Source organism: Mauremys reevesii, linkage group 3, assembly GCF_016161935.1.
Source record: "Mauremys reevesii isolate NIE-2019 linkage group 3, ASM1616193v1, whole genome shotgun sequence".
NCBI lineage: Eukaryota > Metazoa > Chordata > Testudines > Geoemydidae > Mauremys > Mauremys reevesii.
In genome coordinates this window covers 72,704,614-72,728,247 of record NC_052625.1, presented here as the reverse complement: position 1 = coordinate 72,728,247, position 23,634 = coordinate 72,704,614, and the positions used below count along the sequence as shown (strand labels likewise).

The 23,634-nt window shown below is 40.0% G+C and overlaps 1 protein-coding gene across 11 annotated transcripts in view; it reads right to left on the bottom strand.

The window, feature by feature from the left end:
- The window catches only part of CEP170 (centrosomal protein 170), a 198,888-nt gene that overhangs the window by 97,844 nt on the left and 77,410 nt on the right, over positions 1-23,634 (bottom strand). For all 11 annotated transcript variants that reach the window (XM_039530488.1, XM_039530494.1, XM_039530491.1 and 8 more), the window contains exons 4-7: positions 21,254-21,332; positions 18,110-18,168; positions 17,077-17,239; positions 8,799-8,933 (exon numbers count right to left, since the gene is read on the bottom strand). In XM_039530488.1, the coding sequence (XP_039386422.1) occupies positions 8,799-8,933; positions 17,077-17,239; positions 18,110-18,168; positions 21,254-21,332 (436 nt within the window). The remainder of the gene's footprint in view (positions 1-8,798; positions 8,934-17,076; positions 17,240-18,109; positions 18,169-21,253; positions 21,333-23,634) is intronic.

Here is a 23,634-nt window from a genome sequence, read left to right as displayed (position 1 = left end):
ATAGGAACTTTTTTTCAAACTACAACATTTGCAATCTTGTGTGAGAAGGTGAGATGTTCAATGATTAAGCAGCACAAGAAACAAAATGTAATATAGTTTTAATCTTCTATGTTCCACTGTAGTATAAGCAAAAACAAAAAAGACCCAAGTTTCATGTTGATGGAGATCTCCTTTCGGGGAATGCTCCAACTATGTTATCTTTTTAAATTAAATTACTGGTATTATATTAGACTTGTAGAGAGTAAAATGAGTAAGAGTCTGTAAAATAGCCTCACCTTTGCCTTCATAATACCATAAAGTAATCCACACTGCCCAAGCAATCTGTGCATCAGAAAAATGTACATAGTACTGAAACTTAACTACATAAACACTTAACATTGAAGTGCTTCATAACAACAATTTCTGAGCTAAATAGGAACTACAAAAACACATTTCTTAATGGATTATAAATTATCATTGTGGTGGAGTGGATGGGGAGAGGACAGCACCAGGCTGGTGTGGGGAGTGCAGGAAAGGGCAGAGGAAGGAAGCAATGTCCTGGTCTTGCATCAGAGGAGCACAAGGAAAAAAGCAGCTGGTGCTTAGCGCTGGAGAGCAAGGCGAATGAGGCTGGATGGTGGGAGAAGTCAAGGCTGACGTCACATGAACTCCATCTGCAGGGAGCCCAGATGGGGAAAGAGCCTATCTTGGGAAGTAGAGCCTGAAGATGTGTGAGAGGGCAAGGAAGGTTGTGAGCAGTGAGGGGGAAGGGAGAGGGAGCAGGAGTTGAGAGTAAGTTTCTTGGTAGCAGGGGAGGCAGAGGATAAAGGGGTGTATATGGAGATGAAGAGCTTCCACCCTGCACAGTTCCTCAGCTAGGAAACAGAACCAGGCAGCAGCTTCTGGGAGGAAAACAGGGACACAAATAGCACTGCAATTACCACAGGGTTATGTGATTGCAAATGGAATCATGAGAGTTGGGAGCAGAGGTATTGTGAGTGGTCATGATTGGGCAGGAAGACACTTGCTTCACTAAGCAGTGGTGCACACTATAAAAGCATTTGGAGCATAACTGGCCTAATACATTATCTCATTTGAAAACAAATGGATTCAGAAATTTATTTTACTGGAATGAACTTACAACTTGGGTAAAAAAAGCAGCAAAATTCACTTTGCACCTTCACTGGCACCAAGTTTTACGGCAGTGTTGGTTTTTTATTGTTTTGTTTTTCTGAACACACACAAATAATCATGGGGCCCTAAATTTCCATTTGTCCTGCAGGACAAAAATGTATGAATATGTTCTCATGGTTATTCAATGGAATTCATTTGTTGGCCTGCAAGACTGGAGATTTTTTAAGGCACTTGTACTGCACTTCTGAAAAACATGTAACAGTTTTAGGAAACTATTTCCACAATATTCAGGTTATTTATTATTCAAAAATTCTCTTTGGTACTTTGCATGGTGTGATTTTATATATTTTTCCAGCTTAACACAAAAAATGACTTGACATTGAATAGATTTTTCAAAAGAGTATTTCAGCAAAAGTGGAACAAAGAAAAAGATCTTCAGTTACTGTCATCTCTTCTATTTTAGCAGACTAGTTTGCTACTAGACAAAACAGTCACAAGACTATATATAAACTCATAGCTTTTCCATGTTCTCTTTTAAATGGCAGTCACTCCATCAATCCAGATGCTAATGTTAGAGACAGATAAACCTAAAAGCATGAACTGGAGATCAGAACAGCAGATTTACATGCCAGTAAAAGAATCCAAAATTCTTGAAGTCTTGTTAGCCACTATTTGAAAACAAAAGTTACACAATTTTTCAGAGACAGAAGCTAAGGTGTGCCAATATTAGTACCTAATGGAATCCTATTCTTCTGATCTCTTATCCTGTTTCTCCCCTGATTTTTTCCAGCTATTGCTTTTTCTTTCATATTTTCTCGTTCCTTTCCTTTATTGACCCTTCTGCTTTTCATAGGTCACAATTTTCTAGTGACTTTACTTTATGTCCTATATTTCCCATAAGGTCCAGAAAAATCTATATAATAATTTATCGCTATTAAATACAAATATTTCCCCGCAACTTGTCTTTTAGCAAATGTGTGAAGTTGTTCTCTAAACATTTTTTAAAATCTTTGTATGTCATTTTTCATAAGTAGTATGTTAACTAAAAATTACAAAAAGAAAATTAGAAGCTATCTTTCATTGTCTAAATATTTTAAAAGGTCCCTGTTCTACAAAGTTCTGAATGCCTCCTGTGACATGCTATGCACGTTCACTTCCATAGCCTTGCATAGGCTTACATAAGCATTATTCACACTTATTCTAGGTCTCTATACCTCAAAGTATTTAAACATGCACTTAAGTGTTTTGCTGAATTGAGGCCTTAATGTTTAATTTTAAGGATCATCCGGATCGCTTCTTAATTTATCTTTCAGGGATTTAATATTCTACTGTTGCCTTAGAATGGCAGTTTTTTGTTACCTGCAAAGAAACTTTACATATAAAGAATTATTTAAAGTTACCAACTGCTGGAATTCAGAAATATTTAGTTCCTTATCATAAAGAGAACTGTATGAATAACTTAATGTTCTTCTCAAAGCCTTAAACTGAATTCCTACATATTTATGAATTCAGATTAGGAGAATTAGTGATGCCAAATTCTACAGCAATTAATGAAACCACAAATAATTTTTTTGATGGGAAAAGGGATGAGTGGAGGAGATGTGATGAGAAGAGTTAGATCCCAGTATACTTACCCCTACCAGAGAAAGCTAGAGAAAATGAGTGTACTTTGAACTCAGCTCAAAAAGCAGCAGTATTGGGTCATATATGAAGTCATACACCATTTCATGGATCCATAGCACATAAAATTACATCACTATATTTCTCTAACAAAAGCACAAGGATGTGCCTTTTTGAAATTGAGTCCACTGTGCTCTGTTTACTACAAAGATTTTCCATTAGAGTTTCCACTAAGGTTGAAAGACTGTAATACCAAAATAATCTCATTAATTTGAGACTTTAAAGGCTAATTTTACAGATCTCCCATATCAATCTCCTCATTAAACCATGGTCCATCTATTGTAATGTATACTTTACCTTCTAGTCAACAGAGAACATTTTTTTTCAAATTGTTAAAGACTGATGGAGACTCTTATTTAGATTAGTTTATTAAAATGTTTGGATGTGTGTTATTGGAACAAAAGTTTGCAGAATTATATATATGAGAATCTATAATTTACTTGTTCTAGATCAGTGGTCCCCAAACTGTGGGGCACACCCACGTAGAGGTATGTGGAGTAATGTGTGGGAGGCATGGCAGGGCCTGGGCCAGCCCCCATGTGGGCAGAAAGAAAGCACCATCCAGCCCTGCTCCTGGCCGCGCCCTGCTCCCAGCACCTGACCTCGGCTCCCTACCGTGGCTTTGGGGGGGGGAAGGTGGATCTGGTAAGGGGTGGTGCACAAGCAAAAAAGTTTGGGGGCCACTGTTCTAGACAGTCTTGCATTAAGAAGGCTGTTTCAAAGATCTTTTATTTGTTTGTGTTAAATATCTGAGATAACAATGATTTACCATATAAAAAGCAAATTATACGTTACATCTACTATCTCAGCTGGTCAGTGCTGGACTACAGATTAGGTCTAAAAAGTTGAAACAACATTCAAGGAGATCTGAAATTTCACATGAGTTCCAGTTATAATAAATATAGAACATTTCCATCACACATGGATTGTTTTTCCAATTTCTGCCTGAATGTACTTATGCTGAAATGTCAAGAGACACAAAGAAATTATATGCAAGTCTGTTGAAAAGCAACAAAAATATGTTTTAATGGGAGGATGAAAACTTTAGGGGGAGCAAGCCTTGGAAATTATGTGCCAGTGAACTGGTCCAAAAAAGGCTATGTAATAATTTATTTGGTATTAAAGTGTGTGAAAATATTTAGTAACTTTGGAACAGTTCTACAGCAAATACTAGTATCACAGGAAGGCAGGTTTTCTGGGGGAGGGAAGCCCACTAAGGTATACCACATAGAACAAAATTGTTTGTCCTGCACATGTCAGAAGACAGACAGGATCCAAGGAATGTGATTTAATTAGGTAATAACTTTACTAAACTTAACTCATTAACTCAACCTATTCAGCAATAAATTGTACAGTGCAGATCATGGTTCCTTCTTTAATTGTTTCCACCTGGTAGAGGGCTATCACTAGCTCCCCAGCCCTCCACAGTGGGTTCCCAGCCTGTTGCTGGGATCCCACCACTCTCCCCTCACATGAGGGTTAAGTGTCTGGGGAAAGAGGGTTGGTCTCCTCGCAGAACCAAACTTTAGGAACCCTCTATTCTGTTCCTCAGCTTCTTTAGGAAGGTTTTGAAGGCTACTTCAAATGCCAGTTTATCAGGGAACTGGACCTCTAAGGAGCAAATACCTGCACTGAACACCTGCCACCTGCTAAATTACAACGGCTTGAATCTTACCTCTTGAACAGGTCCCTCAGCTGTTGTGGGGATGCCAAAAAGCCCAACCCCCCACCCTAGCCAATCTGACAGTGATGGAAAAATTCCTTCCCATTCACAAAAAGCAACTATCATAATGTCCAAAAAACCCCCAGTCCTATCCTAATTCTAGGTATAGGAGAGAGGGAGTGGTTAATCCAGAAATGAGATTCAGGCTGGAAGACCAGGGCTACACTCCCTCATGTGTGCAGGGGCCAATGGTTTATCTGAGCCCTACCAGCCCACCCACCAGCTCAGGTGATGCCCTCCTCCTCATCTGCCAGCCAACTCCTTCCTAACCTCAAAGGGAGAGAGAGGACACGCAAAGGAGCCACAACTCATTTCTTTCTGCCAGTCCAGACAAAGCCCTCTGTCCCCTCAAGATGGCCTTCCACCTGACATGTCTACTTAGGCATTTTGCCAACACTAATAAACATTCTACATCAGATACAGAGAAGTTGAAACACAGAGAGTGAGTTTGAAAGTCTACTGATAACCTAAAGTGATTAAGAAAATAAAATCACTATTTTCAGTGTGGGATCTTAAAGTTCTATATCCATGCAATTTGAATCCTTTTAGAGAAAGGAACCAAGTATTCACCAATACAGGGTTTGTGGTTTGTTTGTTTTGTGGGGATTTTTTTTTTGCTTTAATGCTCTTGTACAACTTTATTCATTTAAGTCTGTTGACTATATTCTTCTGTCACAAGCTAAATTCCATTTTTGATAGAAGTAATAACCCTTCAATTTAAACAAAGAAGCTATTTGCACAAATATTTTTATTTAATCTCTCTTACAGTGATTCTGTTTGTAGAAGGTACCTTGAAAAGGTATTTCAAAGATAACATGGAATTGTTTCACACAGTGAGATGATGCACATTATGTATTCTCCTGTGAGGCCCAAATATTTTTTATAACCTTGTATAAAAATTTTGTCTAACCATGCCATTCTTCACTTTGTTTGTAAATTACCACAACTGAGCACATTAAACAAATCCTTTAGACTTCCATTCATTACTGAAGTTCTTCTCTAGCACAAACTTTATTTTTCCTTCCATTCTACTGCGAAGGCGGGTTTTGATTTCATTAACCAGTTGGCTTAATCAGATGTTGGCTTCTCTTATCGGCGTTTCTTTGAATTCAAAGAGCACTGTAAAAGCTACTCCTCTCTTTCACAAAGTACTTATGCTATTTTGAAGAAAGCAATTTTAATGTATGAATAAAATAAGACAACAACTTGAACATCATTCTGGAGTACTTTCATATCTTGGGTGTGACCTTCAGAAGTCACCTAAAGAGTGGTGTTATTGCAGCACAAATATATATCCTGCAGAGATTTTTTTTAGTTTTATTTAAAACAAAACAAAACTAATAATCCTATATAAAAATTACAACAAAACCACAGAATTACACCATTTCACTTTTCAAAATGTGGCATTAAATTAACAAAAATGGATACAAGAATTTTTTTTAAATCCCTCTTAAAATTACTCTTCTTCATTTGACTTTTGTTTCCTTAGTTTTCTTTTAAGAAAACTATCCTCCCCCAAGTTCACGTACAATATTCCTCATCTGAATCAGAAGACCAGTCAGGACTAGTGACCTATGGGGTGAACAATGCCATAAATGTTGGCATCTGAACAGGTGACAAAAAAGGAGGTGGCAGAGATAACACCATGGAAGAGACAGAAAGACAGAAGAGTGGAAGATTTCATGACCAGTGTTTTACAATTCCCCAATTTTAAAAAGCAAGAAGGTAGACCGCCCTACCACTAAGACTGTATACTTCATATTTTAAAGGGAGGGCCCCATAGAGATGGAGAAGGTAAGAGCTCATCAGCGAGCTTGAAGGAGAAAAGTGCTATGATGCTAAAGCTCACTGCTTTCCACTTGCCTTCACAGACAGCAACAGACATTTTTCCTTACCCAACCCCACAACACATGCAATTTCCCTATGGAGAGAGGAATGGAGACAGAAACACATACGACAGCTGTTAGTCACTTGTTTCTCTTCAGATGGCAGTCACTGATGACTTTGTTATGAGAACAGAGAACCTGAATAAAACTCTACCACCATTGTTACAGACCAAAACCCCAGAGTTCAGGGAATTCTACCTGTTACTTGCTAGGGACCTGGGAGTGAGAATGCTGCACAAAAGGTATCTTCAGAAAAATATTTTTTTAATTAACATGAAGTGCAGGATGGTGAACCTACAAATGAGTTATGCAGTTATGTTATCTCAGACAAGTATTCACAAACCCTTTATATCACACCATCATGCATTTTATTTATCCCACATACAGTACAGATTTTTTGTAGTGATATTTAGAGAGTTTCATGCAAATTATTGTGACTATTTCTGTATACCAATGCTTGTAAAACTAGGTGTCTTAGTCAAACTGTAGAAGACTCAAGCAGAGCCATAAAAACCTTAGAATATGACAAAAAACTTTTTCACGCATAAAAAAGTCATCGCTTTAAAAGAAACCTTTGAAGGTCTTCACCCAGGCTCTACCCACTAATCCAAAGCCCTAGTGGTGAAAGCTTTATTCCATTAGAACGTGGAAATTCAAGGCTGCCAAACTCGCATATAGTCCCTAAAGGTCCTAAGATATTGGATCTTAAGTTCACTACATTTTTAAATTATTTTGGGATATTTTAAACAGACTTTTAGGGCTTGCTCCAACCCCTCCCTGGTAGGATTCATGGCAACTAAAACAGATGATATAACGGGAGGAAGGAAACAAAAATCATTCCAATTTAAAAAAAAAAACGAACAAAAACCTTCAAACACACACACACACACGGAAGTCTAAAATAAGGCTCCCAAATCCATGTATAGGCACCTAAATAAAAGTGGCTTGGATTTGCCTTGATTTAAATAGGATTTGTGAGTGTTCAACAATTTCCAAAGTGAGTCCACTTTTATTTAAATGCCCTCATGATGGATTTAGGAGCCTAACTTTTTTAAGTTTTGTCCATGTATTTTACACACACTAACTTTTAACAGCATAACAAGTAGAAATGGAAAGTCCTATTTATAGACACTACCAGGGTGAATGAACATTACAACAAGGATTTTTCTTGCAAATTTAACATATAAATCAGAACATGAACATATCTTTTTTTTTTCATTAAAATACGGACTAACATTAACGCTGATGAAACACTAAGGAATGACAGTAGGACAGAATGTTGCCAGAAGGAATCTTGTACTGCTGGCATCCACACAGCAAAACAAAACAGAACCATTAATTTTCACAGTCAGAGATATTGATTTGGTGACAGTATCCATTACAATGGCTTAATTTTTATTATACCAAATGACAGAAGTGGATTTAATCACTATCGGCTCGATACTAGTTCGGAAGAATTACTTTACTCACTATATCCACTAGTAAGCTATTGATTTAGGTAACAAACTCTGTACTCAGAACAGTACAGTTCTGTTATTGTTGAACTGCTATTTATGAACATTTTTTTTTTACTAGCCAAACTTATCCTAGCTTTTATCAGTGAATAACTGTCAACAATCCAGAAAGCTGGCTGGTTAACAAAATCTCATTTACTAGAATTTGGATTAAATGTATAGTGGATATTATGTGGAATCAAATAATTAAATCTATGTCTGGGTTGAGTTGGCAGGGGTGCTGAAACAATTTGTATAGTGGGGGTGTTGACAGCCATTGAACCAAACTGTAAACCCTGTATATAATGGAAACCACTTCAAAACAGGGGATACAGAAGCACCCCCAGATCCCCTAGTTCCAGCACCTATGTGAATTAGTATTAAACAGAGTGAAGCTGAGAAACTTCTCAAGCAGTAAGAATCTCCAACATGTATTTATATCCTTTTTGTTCATGTAAGCACAGCTTTATTAAATATTTGGAGAATAACTCTGTCCACTGCATCATGACAATAGTTGAGAAGAACTAAAGAAGGCATTTACAAAGGGCAAAATCCTAGCTATATTACAATTAATGTGCGTTTTTGCCTCTGACTTCAATAAGGCCAGGATTTCAGCCATAGACTCCAATATGATGAAAATCTGAAGTACTTTGCTGTCATAAAACAGTGACAAAAAACAGAAGGTCAACACAGAAAGGCTACTCTGCAGCATAAAGTTCAGATATTAGTGAAGCAACAGTATTTAACAGTGATAAAAGAACATACAAAATTGGTTAATAAGCCATTAATTATTGAAAAAAGTTATCTTTCCTATATAACTCTGTGGGCTCCCACATTTAAGAGATACTTACTAAAGAATAAAAAAAGATACTACAAATTGAAATGTTTTCTGAACAATCTCACCTGAAGCTCCTGTTTCATGTATTTTTTCTTCATGTTTGACATCTTGTTTGCAGCCATTTTTTTCATCAGCCTCATCCTCACCCCACCAGGATGGCTGTCCATACAAAGGTGTACCACGAGGCATGGCAGAAAGATCTATAAAAATATTCCAAAGCCAAAGAAATTACTTTTTTACTTTACCTAAGATATTTAGATACAAGTGACAAGGAGAAAAAGCAGTTCTGATGCATCTTGTATGTTGCAAGTCAAAACAGTTTGATTGCTTGTTTCCTCAAATACAAAACCAATTTAATGCCTGGACAAATGACCTGCATGCTAAATATAAAAGCTTACTAATGATCTGACCAAAACTGCTTGCTTAGGAATTTATGCAAATACAAGTGACTTACATCTTGCTGCTACTGCACAGTATTTTTAAATATTATTTTCAGCTTTCATTTAAAGACAAATCATCTCACTATCAGAACATTATCAAAAGCTATCTGCTACCATTTCTGTGAAATGATTCTCTCTTTTACACATTGACCTTTTGCTGGAATACCTATCACATGGAAAACTGATCAAATTTTGTAATGCTGCCAAGGTTTCAAATAGCTGGCTGTTACTAAAGAACACCAATATGTACACACTTATATATGAGTTAGTTTGACTACGCTATTTTTAAAGCCATAGTTAACTAAGAAAATATAAAAAGATTTATCAAAAGATTTAGCTATCAAAAAAGAACTAAATCTCATTATTTACTTATAATATACATAGCACAAGTAGCTGAATAGGAAAGAGTTAAGTAAGAAATTAGATATGAACTAGTTATTCCACCTCCATGACTAACCAGTCAGTTGAACTCTGACCTGCTCTCCATATTAAGAACAGTTCATATTTCTTAAAACAATATTGCACCCAATTAAGATTTGGCCATTTTAATATCATACAGATGTTCTAACTGAATACATCTTAACTTCTTTTATATTGTGTTTCAACACCAGATACCTCAGTGACTGGGTATATGTGCCCTCTATGGTAAAAACAGCTCTGTTTCCTTTTCCGAATTCCCAAATCTCTATCATGTTATAGCAGACATTTTTGTTTGGTGCACAAAATAGAATATCTGAAAGTATTCTATATTTTGACAGTAATATACACTATTTGCATGCTAGGAAATAAGGACTATTTGTGAACTTCTACATTGTTAGCAAATAATGGTTTGTTCAGTAGTGTTCAAAGGGTTAAATTTCACCCACAAATAAATGAATGGGCGCTTCAAATGTTTAATACAATTTTAAATACCCATATAACTAATTATTTTTCTTCCAAAACAATGTTCTTCTACCTTAGAATATACTGTAGTTTAAAAAAACCCAGCGACAAACAATAGAGTGAATTTTAGTGTATTTAACTGCATGAACAATAGCAAACACTTATGTATGTAACAAGTGGCTGAAGAGAAAAATCAAGACTTCAATACACTTCTGAGTAGAGCTGGGAAAAATTTTTCAAATAGTTTATTCAATAAAATGAAAATGTTTTCAGGGTGCTTCGGATAAGAATGAGAGAATGTGTGCGCCCCTTTAGCCCAATGGTTAGGACTCTTGCTTGGCAGGTGGGAAAACCAGGCTTGAATTCCCACTCTAAAATAGGTATCTGAATTAAGATCTTCCCTTCCCAGGTGAGCATCCTAACCTCCAAACTATAGGCTATTCGGAGGTGGGTTACTCAATCTCTCCTGTTGAATATGTTCCATTTTGTATAAATACTTAAATATTCATAGGAGCAGGGATTTGAACTCAAGTCTCTCCCCTAGCAGATGAGTGCCCTAACCAGTAGGCTACACGGTATTCTGCTCTCAATTGACCATAATGAAGCTGTTCCAACTTTGCAAAAATATTCATGGATGGAAGTGGGGGGGGAGGGTGGGAGAGAGAGAGAGAGAAAAACAAACAACTGTATAGCCTGTTGATTAAGACACTCACCTGGGAGATAGGAGATGTGGATTCAAGTCCATCTTTTGAATCAGACAGAGAGAAGATTTGAATCCATATCTCCTACCTCTCAGGTGAGTGTATGTTCTCTGGGACAAAGACTGTCCTTTTCTTCTGTGCTTGCACTGTGCCGAGCACAATGGTGTCCTGGTCCATTATCAGGGTCCCTAAGTGCCAGAGTAATACAAATAATATTAATGTAACCAGAAAAAATAATAAATTATACTGTAACCTACTAAAACAGAAAAATATTACAGAAAAATACAATGAGGTAGAACTATCAAGAACAGAAGAGTACTAAAAAATATTACCGGTTAACTGAAAAGTCTCATTAGTGAATAAATTCAATGAAGTGCCACTCTACCATGGCTAAGGTTCACAAAAGTTTGCACTGGGTGTGATGGCTGTGTGCAGGGGAAGAGCTGGAAATTCAGGAAACTCAGAGCAAAAAACTTACTCAAGTTTTTATATTCATGTCTGGACGCTGTGATAAAGAAAGCTAGAAATTCTGAGGGTTATTATTAAACCTTTTTTTTTAAAAAAAAAATCTTTATCTGGTGATCAGTATGTCTCGGATGTCTCGCCTTCTGACAATGGCATAATCTATCAGATGCCACTGTTTGGACCTAGAGTGCATCCACGTCGTTTTGTATTTGTCCGCTTGTTGGAACAGAGTGTTGGTAATGGTCAGGTCATTTTCAGAACAAAGGCTCAAAAGAAGTAGTCCATTGCTGTTCATTCTGCCTACACCATGTGGCCCAGTTACTCCTTTCCAGTTCTCGCTGTCAGCCCTGACTCGGGCATTGAAATCTCTAAGGGTACGTCTACACTACGGGACTATTCCGAATTTGCATAAACCGGTTTTGTAAAACAGATTTTATAAAATCGAGTGCGCGCGGCCACACTAAACACATTAAATCGGTGGTGTGCGTCCATGGTCCGAGGCTAGCGTCGATTTCTGGAGCGTTGCACTGTGGGTAGCTATCCCGTAGCTATCCCATAGTTCCCGCAGCCTCCCCCGCCCCTTGGCATTTCCGGGTTGAGATCCCAGTGCCTGATGGGGCAAAAATCATTGTCGCGGGTGGTTCTGGGTAAATGTTGTCAGTCACTCCTTCGTCTGGGAAAGCAACGGCAGACAAGCATTTCGCGACTTTCCCCTGGATTGCCCTGGCAGATGTCATAGCATGGCAATCATGGAGCTTGTTTTGCCGTTTGTGACTCTCACCGTATGTGTACTAGATGCCGCTCACAGAGGTGATTCAGCAGCGCTACACAGAAGCATGCTTTTGCTTTTGCATGACAGCAGAGATGGTTACTAGCCATATTGCACCATCCAAACCCTTCCATAAATTGGAACTGAGGATGATCATGGCTACCAGTCCTTTTGTACCATTTGCTGCTAGTGCCCCTGGCCGATCAGCCAGGGGCGCAAAAGCCAAGATTGGTTACTAGCCATATTGCACCTTCCATCGTTTTGTACCATTAGCTGCTGTCATAAGTGCCCCTGGCCGATCAGCCAGGGCGCAAAAGCAAAATTGGGAATGACTCCTGAGTCAATCCCTCCTTTTTGGTATCTAAAAATAGAATCAGTGCTGCCTAATATAGGCAAGTGTGCTAGAGAACCACCGTATCATAGAACCAGAGAGCACAGCTGCTCTGTGTCAGAGCCTGCAGAAATTATCTGTATGCTATTCACAGGGGGTGCTCCTGTAACAACCCCACCTGTTGATTCCGTTCTTCCCCAGCCTTTCTTGGCTACCGTAGCATTGTCCCCACTTGTGTGATGAATTAATAAAGAATGCAGGAATAAGACACACTGACTTGTTAGTGAGAAATGAGTGGAAGGCAGCCTCCAGCTGCTATGATAGTCCAGACAGGACATTAAGCAGTGTGTAGGAGAGAAGCCCAGCATCCCACTGCTAGTCCAGGGGCAACTGAATCTTTTCTTTACACATGAAGGGTGGGGGCTGATGGAGCTCAGCCCCCTGTTGCTATGATGAGGATGGTTACCAGCCATATTGCACCATCCATCCACCAGACAAATTAGGGCCAATAGGCTGATGACGAGGACGGTTACCAGTCCTTTTGTACCATCAGCTGAAGCTGATCATGAGGATGGATTTCCAGCTTTTTGCACGATCAGCTGATGCTGATGATGAGGATGGATTTCCATCATATTGTACCATCAGCCGCCCATGGCGGGGAGCAAGGATGGTGGGGTTGAGTGCTGCACGATCGCGTCTATCTGCAGCATTCAGTAAAGATAGGGTGACATGTAAAAGAGTCAGAGGATTGTTTTACCTTTCGCTTCTGGGGTGGGTGGGGGTGGGTGAGTAGATTGCCAAGCTATGCCCTGACCCGCGGACACTGTGTTTGACCCTAGAAGCATTTGGAGCTCAGCCAAAAATGCAAATAATTTTCGGAGGCTGCAGGAACTGTGGGATAGCTTCAGTCCTCCAGTCCATGAGCGTCCATTTGATTCTTTGGCTTTCCGTTACGCTTGTCACGCTGCAGTGCGCTGAGTCCCTGCTATGGCGTCTGTCTGGAGATTTTTAAAAAAGGATTCTGAATTTCATCTTCTGTAACGGAGCGCTGATAGAACGGATTTGCCTGCCCTTACAGCGATCACATCCGCATGGTCCATGCGGGAGCTCTTTTTTTAATTTGATTTCGGACTGCATCGCCACCCGTGCTGATCGGAGCTCCACGCTGGGCAAACAGGAAATATTCAAAAGTTCGCGGGGCTTTTCCTGTTTACCTGACCACTGCATCCGAGTTCAGATCCGAGTTCAGATTGCGGTCCAGAGCGGTCACTGGTGCACTGTGGGATAGCTCCCGGAGGCCAATACCGTCACACTAACCCTAATCCGATATGTTAATACCGATACTGGCGTTACTCCTCTCGTTAGGGAGGAGTACAGAAACCGGTTTAAAGAGCCATTAAAATCGATATAAGGTGCCTCCTAGTGTGGACGGTTGTGGCGTTAAATCGGTTTTACGCTCCTAAAACCAATTTAAACGCCTAGTGTAGACCAGGTCTAAGTAAGAGTAGTTTGTCTGTTACAGGTGTGGCCTTGATCAGTCTGTCGAGATCTTCAATATTGTTCCTTTGAGTTGTCAGAGCATGTTAGAGTGGGTGCATATGCACTGATGGTGGCATGAGGTTTGGCATTTAGTGGGAAGCATAGTTTCAGCAATCTTTCATTGATACCCACTGGAAGGTCTGGGAGTTGATGCATCAATGAGGTTTTTATTGCCAGACCAACTCCATGTATTCTGTCCTCTGTCTCAGTCTTACCCTTCCAGAAGAAGGTGTAACCACTTCCTGGTTCGCTCAAGGAACCTTCCCCAAGCAATCTTGTTTCACTTAATGCCGCTATATCAATGTTGTAGCGGGCTAGTTCTCGAGCAATGAGAGCTGTCCTTCTCTCAGGTCTTGCAACAGCTTCTCGATCCATGAGGGTACGAACATTCCATACACCAATGGTAAGTTTCCTCAAATTTTTCTTTTGGTTTCGGCCGCAGGTTGGGTTAAACTGCCAGCCGCGGCTTGCTGGCCAGTTGCTGTAGGGCAGGCAATTTTTAGGCCACCTTTTCTAGGCCCCTCCCTTACTAGGGTGAACAGTGCTGTCCTGAAGAGGGCAGAGTAATGCGAGGCGCAGAGTGCTGGACAGATCACAGATTAGTCAGGATGTCTCTTCAACTTCACATCGCTCCCTCTTGGCACAAACGCCCTAAGCATGTGCGACCTGCTTTCAACATAGCCAAACTGAAGGATGCTCAGTGTTTCAATAATTTCCAGAGGAGTCTTGATGACAAACTGACATCCCACGGACAATTGATCGATACTGTAACCGAAAAGTGGGACCAGTTCAAGCAGATAGTGACTGACACAGCAATAACATCTCTTGGACCAAAGAAAAGAACACATCAGGATTGATTTGATGAGAACCAAGAAGAAATATGCTCAGCACTGGAAGTAAAGAGAAAAGCCTTTATCGAATGGCAGAATGACCCCTCCTCAGTCTCTAAACGGGACCATTTCAAGTACCTTCAGAGCAAGACACAGAAAGACCTCCGTCAGATACAAGACAACTGGTGGGAGAGCAAAGCCAAAGAATTTGAGCACTGTGCTCAGACTCACAACTCAAAGATGTTCTTCAGTGCTATTAAGACTGTCTAAGGACCTTCTAAACCAAGGACAACCCCATTGCTCTCATCAGACAACACAACGCTGATTAAAGATAAAGAAGGCATCAACGAAAGATGGCGAGAACACTTTAGCAACCTTCTCAATAGACCATCAACCGTGAATAATAATGTCCTCAATGAAATTACACAACAACCTGCTCTGATAGATCTTGACTTTCCGCCCACTATAGATGAGATTAAGAAAGCTGTTAGCCAGATGAGTTCAGGAAAAGCTCCTGGAAAAGATGGGATACCAGCAGAGATATACAAAGCAGCAGGTCCAGCAGCACTAGCAGCGTTCCACAGCATGATCATCAGCATCTGGGAGGATGAAAACATACCACAGGACCTCCGCGACGCTACTATTGTCTCTCTTTTCAAGAACAAAAGGCAGCAAAGCAGAATGTGCAAACTATAGAGGCATATCCCTCCTCTCCGTTGGTGGGAAGATCATCACCCGCATCATCTTGAACTGCCTAATAGCCAGTATTTCCGAGGCAAATCTACCTGAAAGTCAATGTGGTTTCCGACCTGGCCGGAGCACAGTCGACATGGTGTTTGCTGTCAGACAAATACAAGAGAAGTGCATTGAACAGAATATGCACCTGTATGCTGTCTTCATAGATCTGACAAAGGCGTTTGATACCGTCAACAGGGAAGCCCTTTGGACCATTCTAACACGACTTGGCTGCCCAAGAAAATTTGTCCAGATTATACGCCTTTCTCATGACTGCATGATAGGCGAAGTATTGTCTGATGGAGCCACATCAGCCCCCTTCAACATCACCAATGGCGTGAAACAAGGATGTGTTCTCGCTCCTGTCCTATTTAACCTGTTCTTTGCATGCGTCCTTAACAATGCAATGAAAGATCTGGACCGAGGTATATACTTGAAATACCGGCACGATGGTTCACTTTTTGACCTTCGTCGCCTGAATGCAAAGACTAAGACAGTGCAGAAACTCCTTCTTGAGGCACTCTTTGCCCACGACTGTGCCCTCATGGCTCACACTGAAAATGATCTTCAGTACATTGTCAACAAGTTTGCTGAGGCCTCGCAACTCTTCGGACTATCAGCCTCGGAAAGACAGAAGTTCTTCATCAACCTGCACCTGGATCAAATGCTTCTGTCCCGAGTATCTCCATTGACGGCACTCATCTTAAAGTAATGGAGAACTTTAAATACCTGGGTAGTGTCATATCCAGTGATGGATCACTGGATAATGAGATCAACGCACAAATATCCAAAGCAAGCCACACACTTGGCTGTCTGCGTGTCAAAGTTTTAAACCACCACAACATCCAGATGTCAACAAAACTGCTTGTGTACAGAGCTGTTGTTCTCTCATCCCTTTTGTATGGGTGCGAAACATGGACACTATATAGGTGTCACATCAAGCAGCTTGAAGCATTCCACATGCGCTGCCTCCGCAACATCATGAAGATCCGCTGGCAAGACAAAGTGCCCAATCTCGAGGTCCTCAAGAGAGCCCAGATGACAAGCACCGAAATGATGATCATGAGTCACAGCTACATTGGACCGGTCATGTCAGCCGCCTGGATGCCAACAGAATCCCCCGCCAGCTTCTGTATGGTGAACTCTCCCAGGGCATCAGGCATATAGGTCATCCACAGAAACGTTACAAGGACACCATCAAAGCCAATCTGCAGTACAGCAGTATCAAACCTAGGGACCTTGAGGATGCCGTCAGCGACAGAACACAGTGGCGTGCAACAGTTAGAAATAACTGCATCGCCTTTGAGGAAGACCGCTGCCGGCGTCTACAAGAGGCACGCGAATGACGTCACAGAGCATCAGCAGCACACAATCCACTGACCGCGAACTTCCCATGCACCATCTGCAGTAAAATGTGCACCTCTAGAATTGGCTTGTACAATCATCAGAGGGCACACCATGAGACTAACAATAGATGATCTGCACAGATTTGTCATCATCGGATCGATGGACTACCAAGAAATAAATAAATAAATGTTATATAAATAAATCTCTTCTGCAACGTGTCTACAGTATCTGTCGAAATAGCTGAGGAAAGAAAAAACCTGCCTTCTCTAATTATACATTGTATTGCTACAAAAATTGATCTCACCCATAGATTTTTCTTCAGACTTCAATGCTTCTGTAGCTTTGTGATGCACTTCACCTGTGGCATCTGGTACCTTTGGCTCTGTACCTGTGGAGCTGACTGGCTTTGATCCTTCTGCCTCTGAGGATTTTTGGGATAACTGGAGTTGACTTGTAAATTTTTCATGCTAAACAACATTTAAGAAAAAAAGAAAAAGATCTCACAACTAAAATAAACTGCATTAACTATAGTTATACATATAAAGAGAAGGGCAGAATACATAAATAAAAGTGTGACAGATGTGAAATTTGGGAAGCATGAGGACTTCAAAAGACTATTGTATCAAAATGTGCCAGGGAGGCATGGACTTCTGCTATAATAGATGTTCAATGCCTTTTCAGTGTCCTGGCTTGGTGAGTTGGTTTCCTGGGGTATTGGGTGGTTAATACAAAATCCCCAATGCCAGTTACGCAAAAACTCAGCCTCTGAAGCTTTTCCCCCTGAGGAGAAGAGCATTGACTGGTGTTACCTGTTACAGTCGGTCAGAGATCAAGTGCCCAAATTCTATAAAGAAACAGCTAAACTGTCCCAAGGTGTTCTTACTCTTGATCTCCTACCAGAGCCAAATGCTGGAGGTGGAGTGACTTCTAGCTTTTAGCATACGTGTAGATCTGCTTGATGATGTGGCTGTTTTGTTTTTTTTTCTCTTTAATTTTAATGTTTTGTCTTTGATGCTTATGACTCAAGAGTAAATGTACTTTGCTTTGTGAATGCTGGTTGATAACTGGTCTGCACTGTTATAGTCTAGCACCTGGAGAAAGAGTGAACCACTGCTAGACCCAAGTCAGATCTGCTGGAGAACTCACAGTGAGGTGCAGAGGGATTGCACGCCTAAAACCTGGCCTGGAGAGAGACATGGGTCTCCATGTGAGAAAGGTGACTGCTAAAAAACCTGAAACCTTAAGTGGTTGCCCTTGAGAAAGCAAAGAGGTGGGGAGGGGAGGCCAAAGGTGCAGTTAACCCTTAAACAGTGACAGTAGTGATTGCACGTTATTACCTTAAGGGCTTCTTCAGGGACCCTCATTTCACCTCTGACTACAGTAAAAAGATTAGTATGTATGAAATGATAAGGAAAACCACCTGAAAAGTTTCACAGCTCCACAAAAAATTTACACGACAGACAGAAAGTCTTACTTTAAGATATGCCACAGCAAAAAATTGAGATTTTTTCTTTACAATGGAATAAATGTAACTTAATAGGATGAAAATACCAAACAATATAAGAATATTAGAAATGTGATACATTCTTACTTTGCTTACTTACAAAAGCTCTCACAAAACCCCTGACAGTCTCATCCAGCTTCTAAAAGGTCTAGAAGATACTACAATGTAGTCTCATATTATTAAGATCACAGTTTTTAAAAAAATATATTACACTTATGACTAACATATTATGAAGTATATTTGTCAAAATAAACACATTGTGATTCATTACTTGTAATAAATACAGTACAATATGTACAATAGATATAGTATGTACCTTGTAAATACAGTAGTATAAAAATGACTAGTCCTTGCTATGAAGAGTTTACAAATTAGGCATACAACAAGGAATGACAGCATACAAAGGTTTGGGAGGACGACGATTGACCATGAGAGATCATGAGATATACTTATGTATCAGTGTATGTTATCAACGGTTATGTCACCATCTTTTTTTTTCATTTTTCCATTTAATATACTAACATTTAGCTCAGTGTCTAGAATTGGAAAATTTATCTGTGCTTAATTGAAAGTTCTCTTTTTTTCCCCAAGTAGTGAGGTCCACAGGGTACCTTAGTCTTCTTGGAGTGTGGGGCTAAAACAAGAGTCAGTCAGTCTTTGTCTGCAAGGTAACGTATTAGCCCCCTGAAGTTAGCTCCAGTTATGACATCTTCCACAGGCAGAATAATGCAATTGTACTTTCTTAAATTACATATTGTGTTAACTATACTTAGAAGAAAAAGCACAATTTATACTACTGTAGAGCATGGGCAATGTCCCCTAATGAAACAAACCCAAAATCTTTGGATATAAATTTCCATCTCTTTTCTGGATTATCTGTTTGCAGTACAGACCAGATCTGTGGAACTTATTACTCAAAAAAGGGCATTTCTGATAGGCACACATAAGTTTTTATATTCTTCATCATGCTCAAGTCCACAGATCCATTACAACTGGATTTTCACAGGATTGCGCCTCCAGGGTAGGACGCAGACTCATCCTTTAAACATGGACATCTAAAATGTGGTATTTAGTTACCGTTATTCTTCATCTGACCACTACGGTGCGAAGAAGACTTTTTCCAAAAGTGAAATTGACTAAAGACTGGATCACCAATATGCTGAATTTACGGATGGCCATGAGGCTGCACAGCAGATCTCAATACAGGTGACATGAGTACTCAGATTGTCAGTGCTCCTAATTACTGGATTTTGATGCTTAACAGAAGGAGGAGCGTTTCTTGAATTTACTTTGGGAATGAATGAATTGTGAAGACTACCTGTTTGAATTAAAAATACAATATAGGGTTTCACTGGAGAAATATGCAGACTACAAAACTAATCTGATTGGAGACAGCAGCTATCCAGATGTCTACTTTAATAGATAGGAAGTGAAATGATAGCTCCTGGAGGAGTTCAATCTGGGTAGTGCAGTAAGGAGCTGAATGAGAGGTTCCAAGGTCGTGGGCTGACTTTGTGAGGCTGGAATATGGGCTGTTGCCCTAAGGAATCATTTAATGTTGGAATTTACACAAAACTTCCTTTTCTTGAACAGGCTATTAACATTACATTATACTCCTATCATTATACTATACCTCTATACATTACAGAGATTTCACCTTTTTGCTGGGACATTCATACATCCACATTAAGGCCCTCCTCGAGGAACTCAAGACTATGTTTCAGTTCTTTAACACTGAGTTTGCATCAGCCAAGATAATAAGTTTTCTGTGTTAACTTCTGTTTCAGGTCCATGAAAGTGATGATAATCATTTAACTGAAGTGTCCAATTTGAAGCTGTCTGGTCCTGGACGAAGGAATGGTTTTTCCAGTAGCAAACCTCCTCTATGAGATAGAGACACTGGAAGGTCCTTTGCTAGGTTAAGTAAACCTGACAGTCATCACCTTTTTAGCTAGGAAGACAAAAGGTAACATGGCTGCTCTATTCTTCCTATCCTTTTGTATGGTTCCAGGGAGCATTGGAAAAGCTGAGAAGGCACGTAACAGCTTCTTGCAAAGCTGGGCAATGTGATTATTTACCACCTCACATACTGGGTTCTGAAACATGGAGATGCCAAAGGATGTTATTGCTATTTCATTATGCAAACTGGAAAACCACCAGCCCACCAAACTGACTTACAATGAGGATATTTCTGGGTGTACATTTCACATTCCTTAATCTCACTTTTACCATATGCAAGTCGTCTTGTTCATCTCCCTCTTGATGGGCAACATACATAGAGACAGGAAATTTTGTTCCACTCAGTGTAGGAGACGTTGATTTTCTCTCTGGAGTTGGGCTGATTATGTTCTTCCTAGTTTCTTTATGAAAACCTCACCAGAGACATTGACTGTAACAACCAGCACAAATTAATTCCGTATTTCTCTTTGAATTCGAGTTTAAAGCATTTATATGAAATATTGTGCCAGTTACAAGGTATTTATCAGCATTCACTAAGTAACCAGAATTGTCTTCCTCAATGTGCACGTATAGCTGTTCACTACGGATTCTTCACCTTCTCTGTGTTACTGCTTCTGTCCACTAACATTTCACTGAAATGCACAGAGTATTATTAAGATGAGCATGGTACTTTCAGCAGCACAGCTAATATCCGATAATAGCGGGAACTTGTAACATTCAGCAACAGTTTAGCTGTCTAAAGTTCTTATTTTAGCCCTCGTTTTTCAGAGAACGTTCCTTAGTCCATTCTTGATTTGCCACTGGGCATAATATTTCTAAAACTACAGGTTCTCGACAATTCATATTTTCTTAATGGGCAAAGGAACATAGGCTGCAGATTTACTTCTAATAAATACTAAAGAAATATGAAAAGCATGCAAATCAGATCACTTTATGATCAGTTAAACTAAGAAGAGCTAATATACTTTTACAAGAAAAATGCCTTGCAAATAGCTGTACATTTTTATAACAAGGATATCATAGCCAAATCTCAATTTATCTTCAAGCTTCAGAGTAATGTATGTCTGTTCAGGAATCCTCACATCATTGACAAATGTCTACAAAATAAAAAGAGAAAATAGATAGTTATATTTTAAACTGTAATTAAACTACCAGTACCAACCTAATCTTGCATAAGAAGTTGCAGCACTACATAATTAACATTACTGGTTAATGATGCATGATCCTATTGGTGAATTAAACAATTGTGTAGAGCTATTACTCGCCTAACAAAGTATTTCAAGAAGGAAGTGAAATATTAGAATCAGCAAATCAGGGTGGTATAATCAGACAAAGCTTATTACCATTTTAATCTTATTAGTAGTATGTACTAGAATTGTTCATTACTACAATATGCTGTTCCCTCAAATAGTTTTTTTCCTGGTAGCCTTGTTTATCCAATCCATAGAGATGTTCAGTTGTGCAGTTATTTTAAGAATGTTAACTGACTCTTGTGAAAAAATTAAACGAGGCCTGGACATGAAATGGCATGGAATAAGAAGTACTGCATTGCTGTGGCACTGCTTGTCTAGTTCTGCAAAGACTAATCTTTAATCTCAGAAAGAAAGGCTTTCAGTGCCAGGAGAATTGTTTAGTTGATTATGTCCATATGAAATCTAATTTCTTCTCGTGTCCAGAGGCCTTATATTCAAAGATGGCTTAGGTAACCACTATATTCTAAACTGGAGGCATCTATAATTACATTATTTTGTAATGGGATAGCACAACTTAAATGGATGTAAGTATCTTGGAGGTTGGGAGCCCCCACCTCCCAAAAAAAAAACCACCCACAAAATTCTTGAACTATTAATGTACGCCCGGAATTGAATCTTAAAATATTTGTTTTGTCCGCTTAAACATAATTTTGGATGAAACTTGCACTTTTCCTGAGAATACAGAAATGAAACTCCTTCCCCAAAATGTAACCAGTGTCAAAATTCTCAAGAATCTCAATTGTGGGTTTTAAACTAACATGTAAGTTCTGGCTGCCAGAATTAAGCAAAGAAGCCATTTCTCTGTCTGTCTCGGTTTTCATAAGGTTGCATGTCAGCATGGTACTTGAGTGTCTTTCATGAGAAACGAACACAAAAATATGTTTTTGCCAGTCCTGGTGGCCAAAAAAAAAAAAAAAAAAAAGTTTACCTACCTTTCATAACTGGTGTTCTTTGAGATGTGTTGCTCATGTCCATTCCATGTTAAGGGTGCGTGCACTGCATACAACGCTGCTAGAGATTTTTCCCCTAGAGCTATCCATAGGATCGGCTCCGGCATCCTCTGGAGTGCTGTGCTCATGCGCCGGTATATAAGGCACCGCCAGTCCTGCACCCTCTCAGTTCTTTCTTGCCATCAACTCCAACAGTGGGGTAGGAAGGTGGGTCATGGAATAGACATGTGCAACACATCTTGAACAACAGTTAAGAAAGGTAGGTAACCATTTTTTCTTCTTTGAGTGCTTGCTCTTGCTGATTCCATATTAGGTGACTCTCAAGCAGTATCCCTGGAGTGGGCTCAGTGTTCACAGTCTTGCGGCTTGCAACACTGCTCTACCAGAGCTTACATCATCCTCGGTTTGCTGGGTAATGGCATAATGCGATGCGAAGGTGTGGACTGAAGACCAGGTCACGGCTCTGCAGATGTCCTGTATCAGTACTTGCACAAGGAAGGCTGCTGACAAAGCTTGAGCTCTGTTGGAAAGGGTGTCACGAGAGCTGGCAGACACACCCCTTCTTGCTCACAGCAGAACCTGATGCAGGTGGTTATCCATGAGGAGATCCTCTGGAAGGAAACTGGCCTGCCTTTCATCTTGTCTGCTACTGCAAAAGGGCTTGGTCCTCTTGAGGTAGAAGGCCAACGTCCATCTGGCATCCAGGGTATGTAGCCTGCATTCCTTACTGGATTTATGAGGCTTTGGGAAGAATACTGGCAGGAATATATCCTGATTATTGTGGAATTGCAACACCACTTTCAGCAAGAAGGCAGAGTGGCGCTGCAGTTGGACCTTGTCTTTGTATAGACTACCATATAGGGTTGTTTGGAAGCGAGTGCTGTAATTTCAGAGACTCTGCGGGCCAAAGTGATTACGACCAGGAAGGAAACCTTCCATAAGAGAAGCAGCAATGAACATGAGGCTAATGGCTCAAAGGGGACCCCGTGAGCCTTGGAAGCACCAGGTTCAGATCCCAAGGCGGGATAGGGTCATGAACTTGAGGATGAGTCACTCCAGGTCATTCAGAAACCTGAGTATCATATCATGGGCAAAAACTGATCTGCCTTGAACAGCTCTTGGGGCACACCTGCCAGTGCTCGAGGTTTCAACCTCTCTCTTGCTGATGCCCTAAAAACCCCACTCCCAGGGTTTGA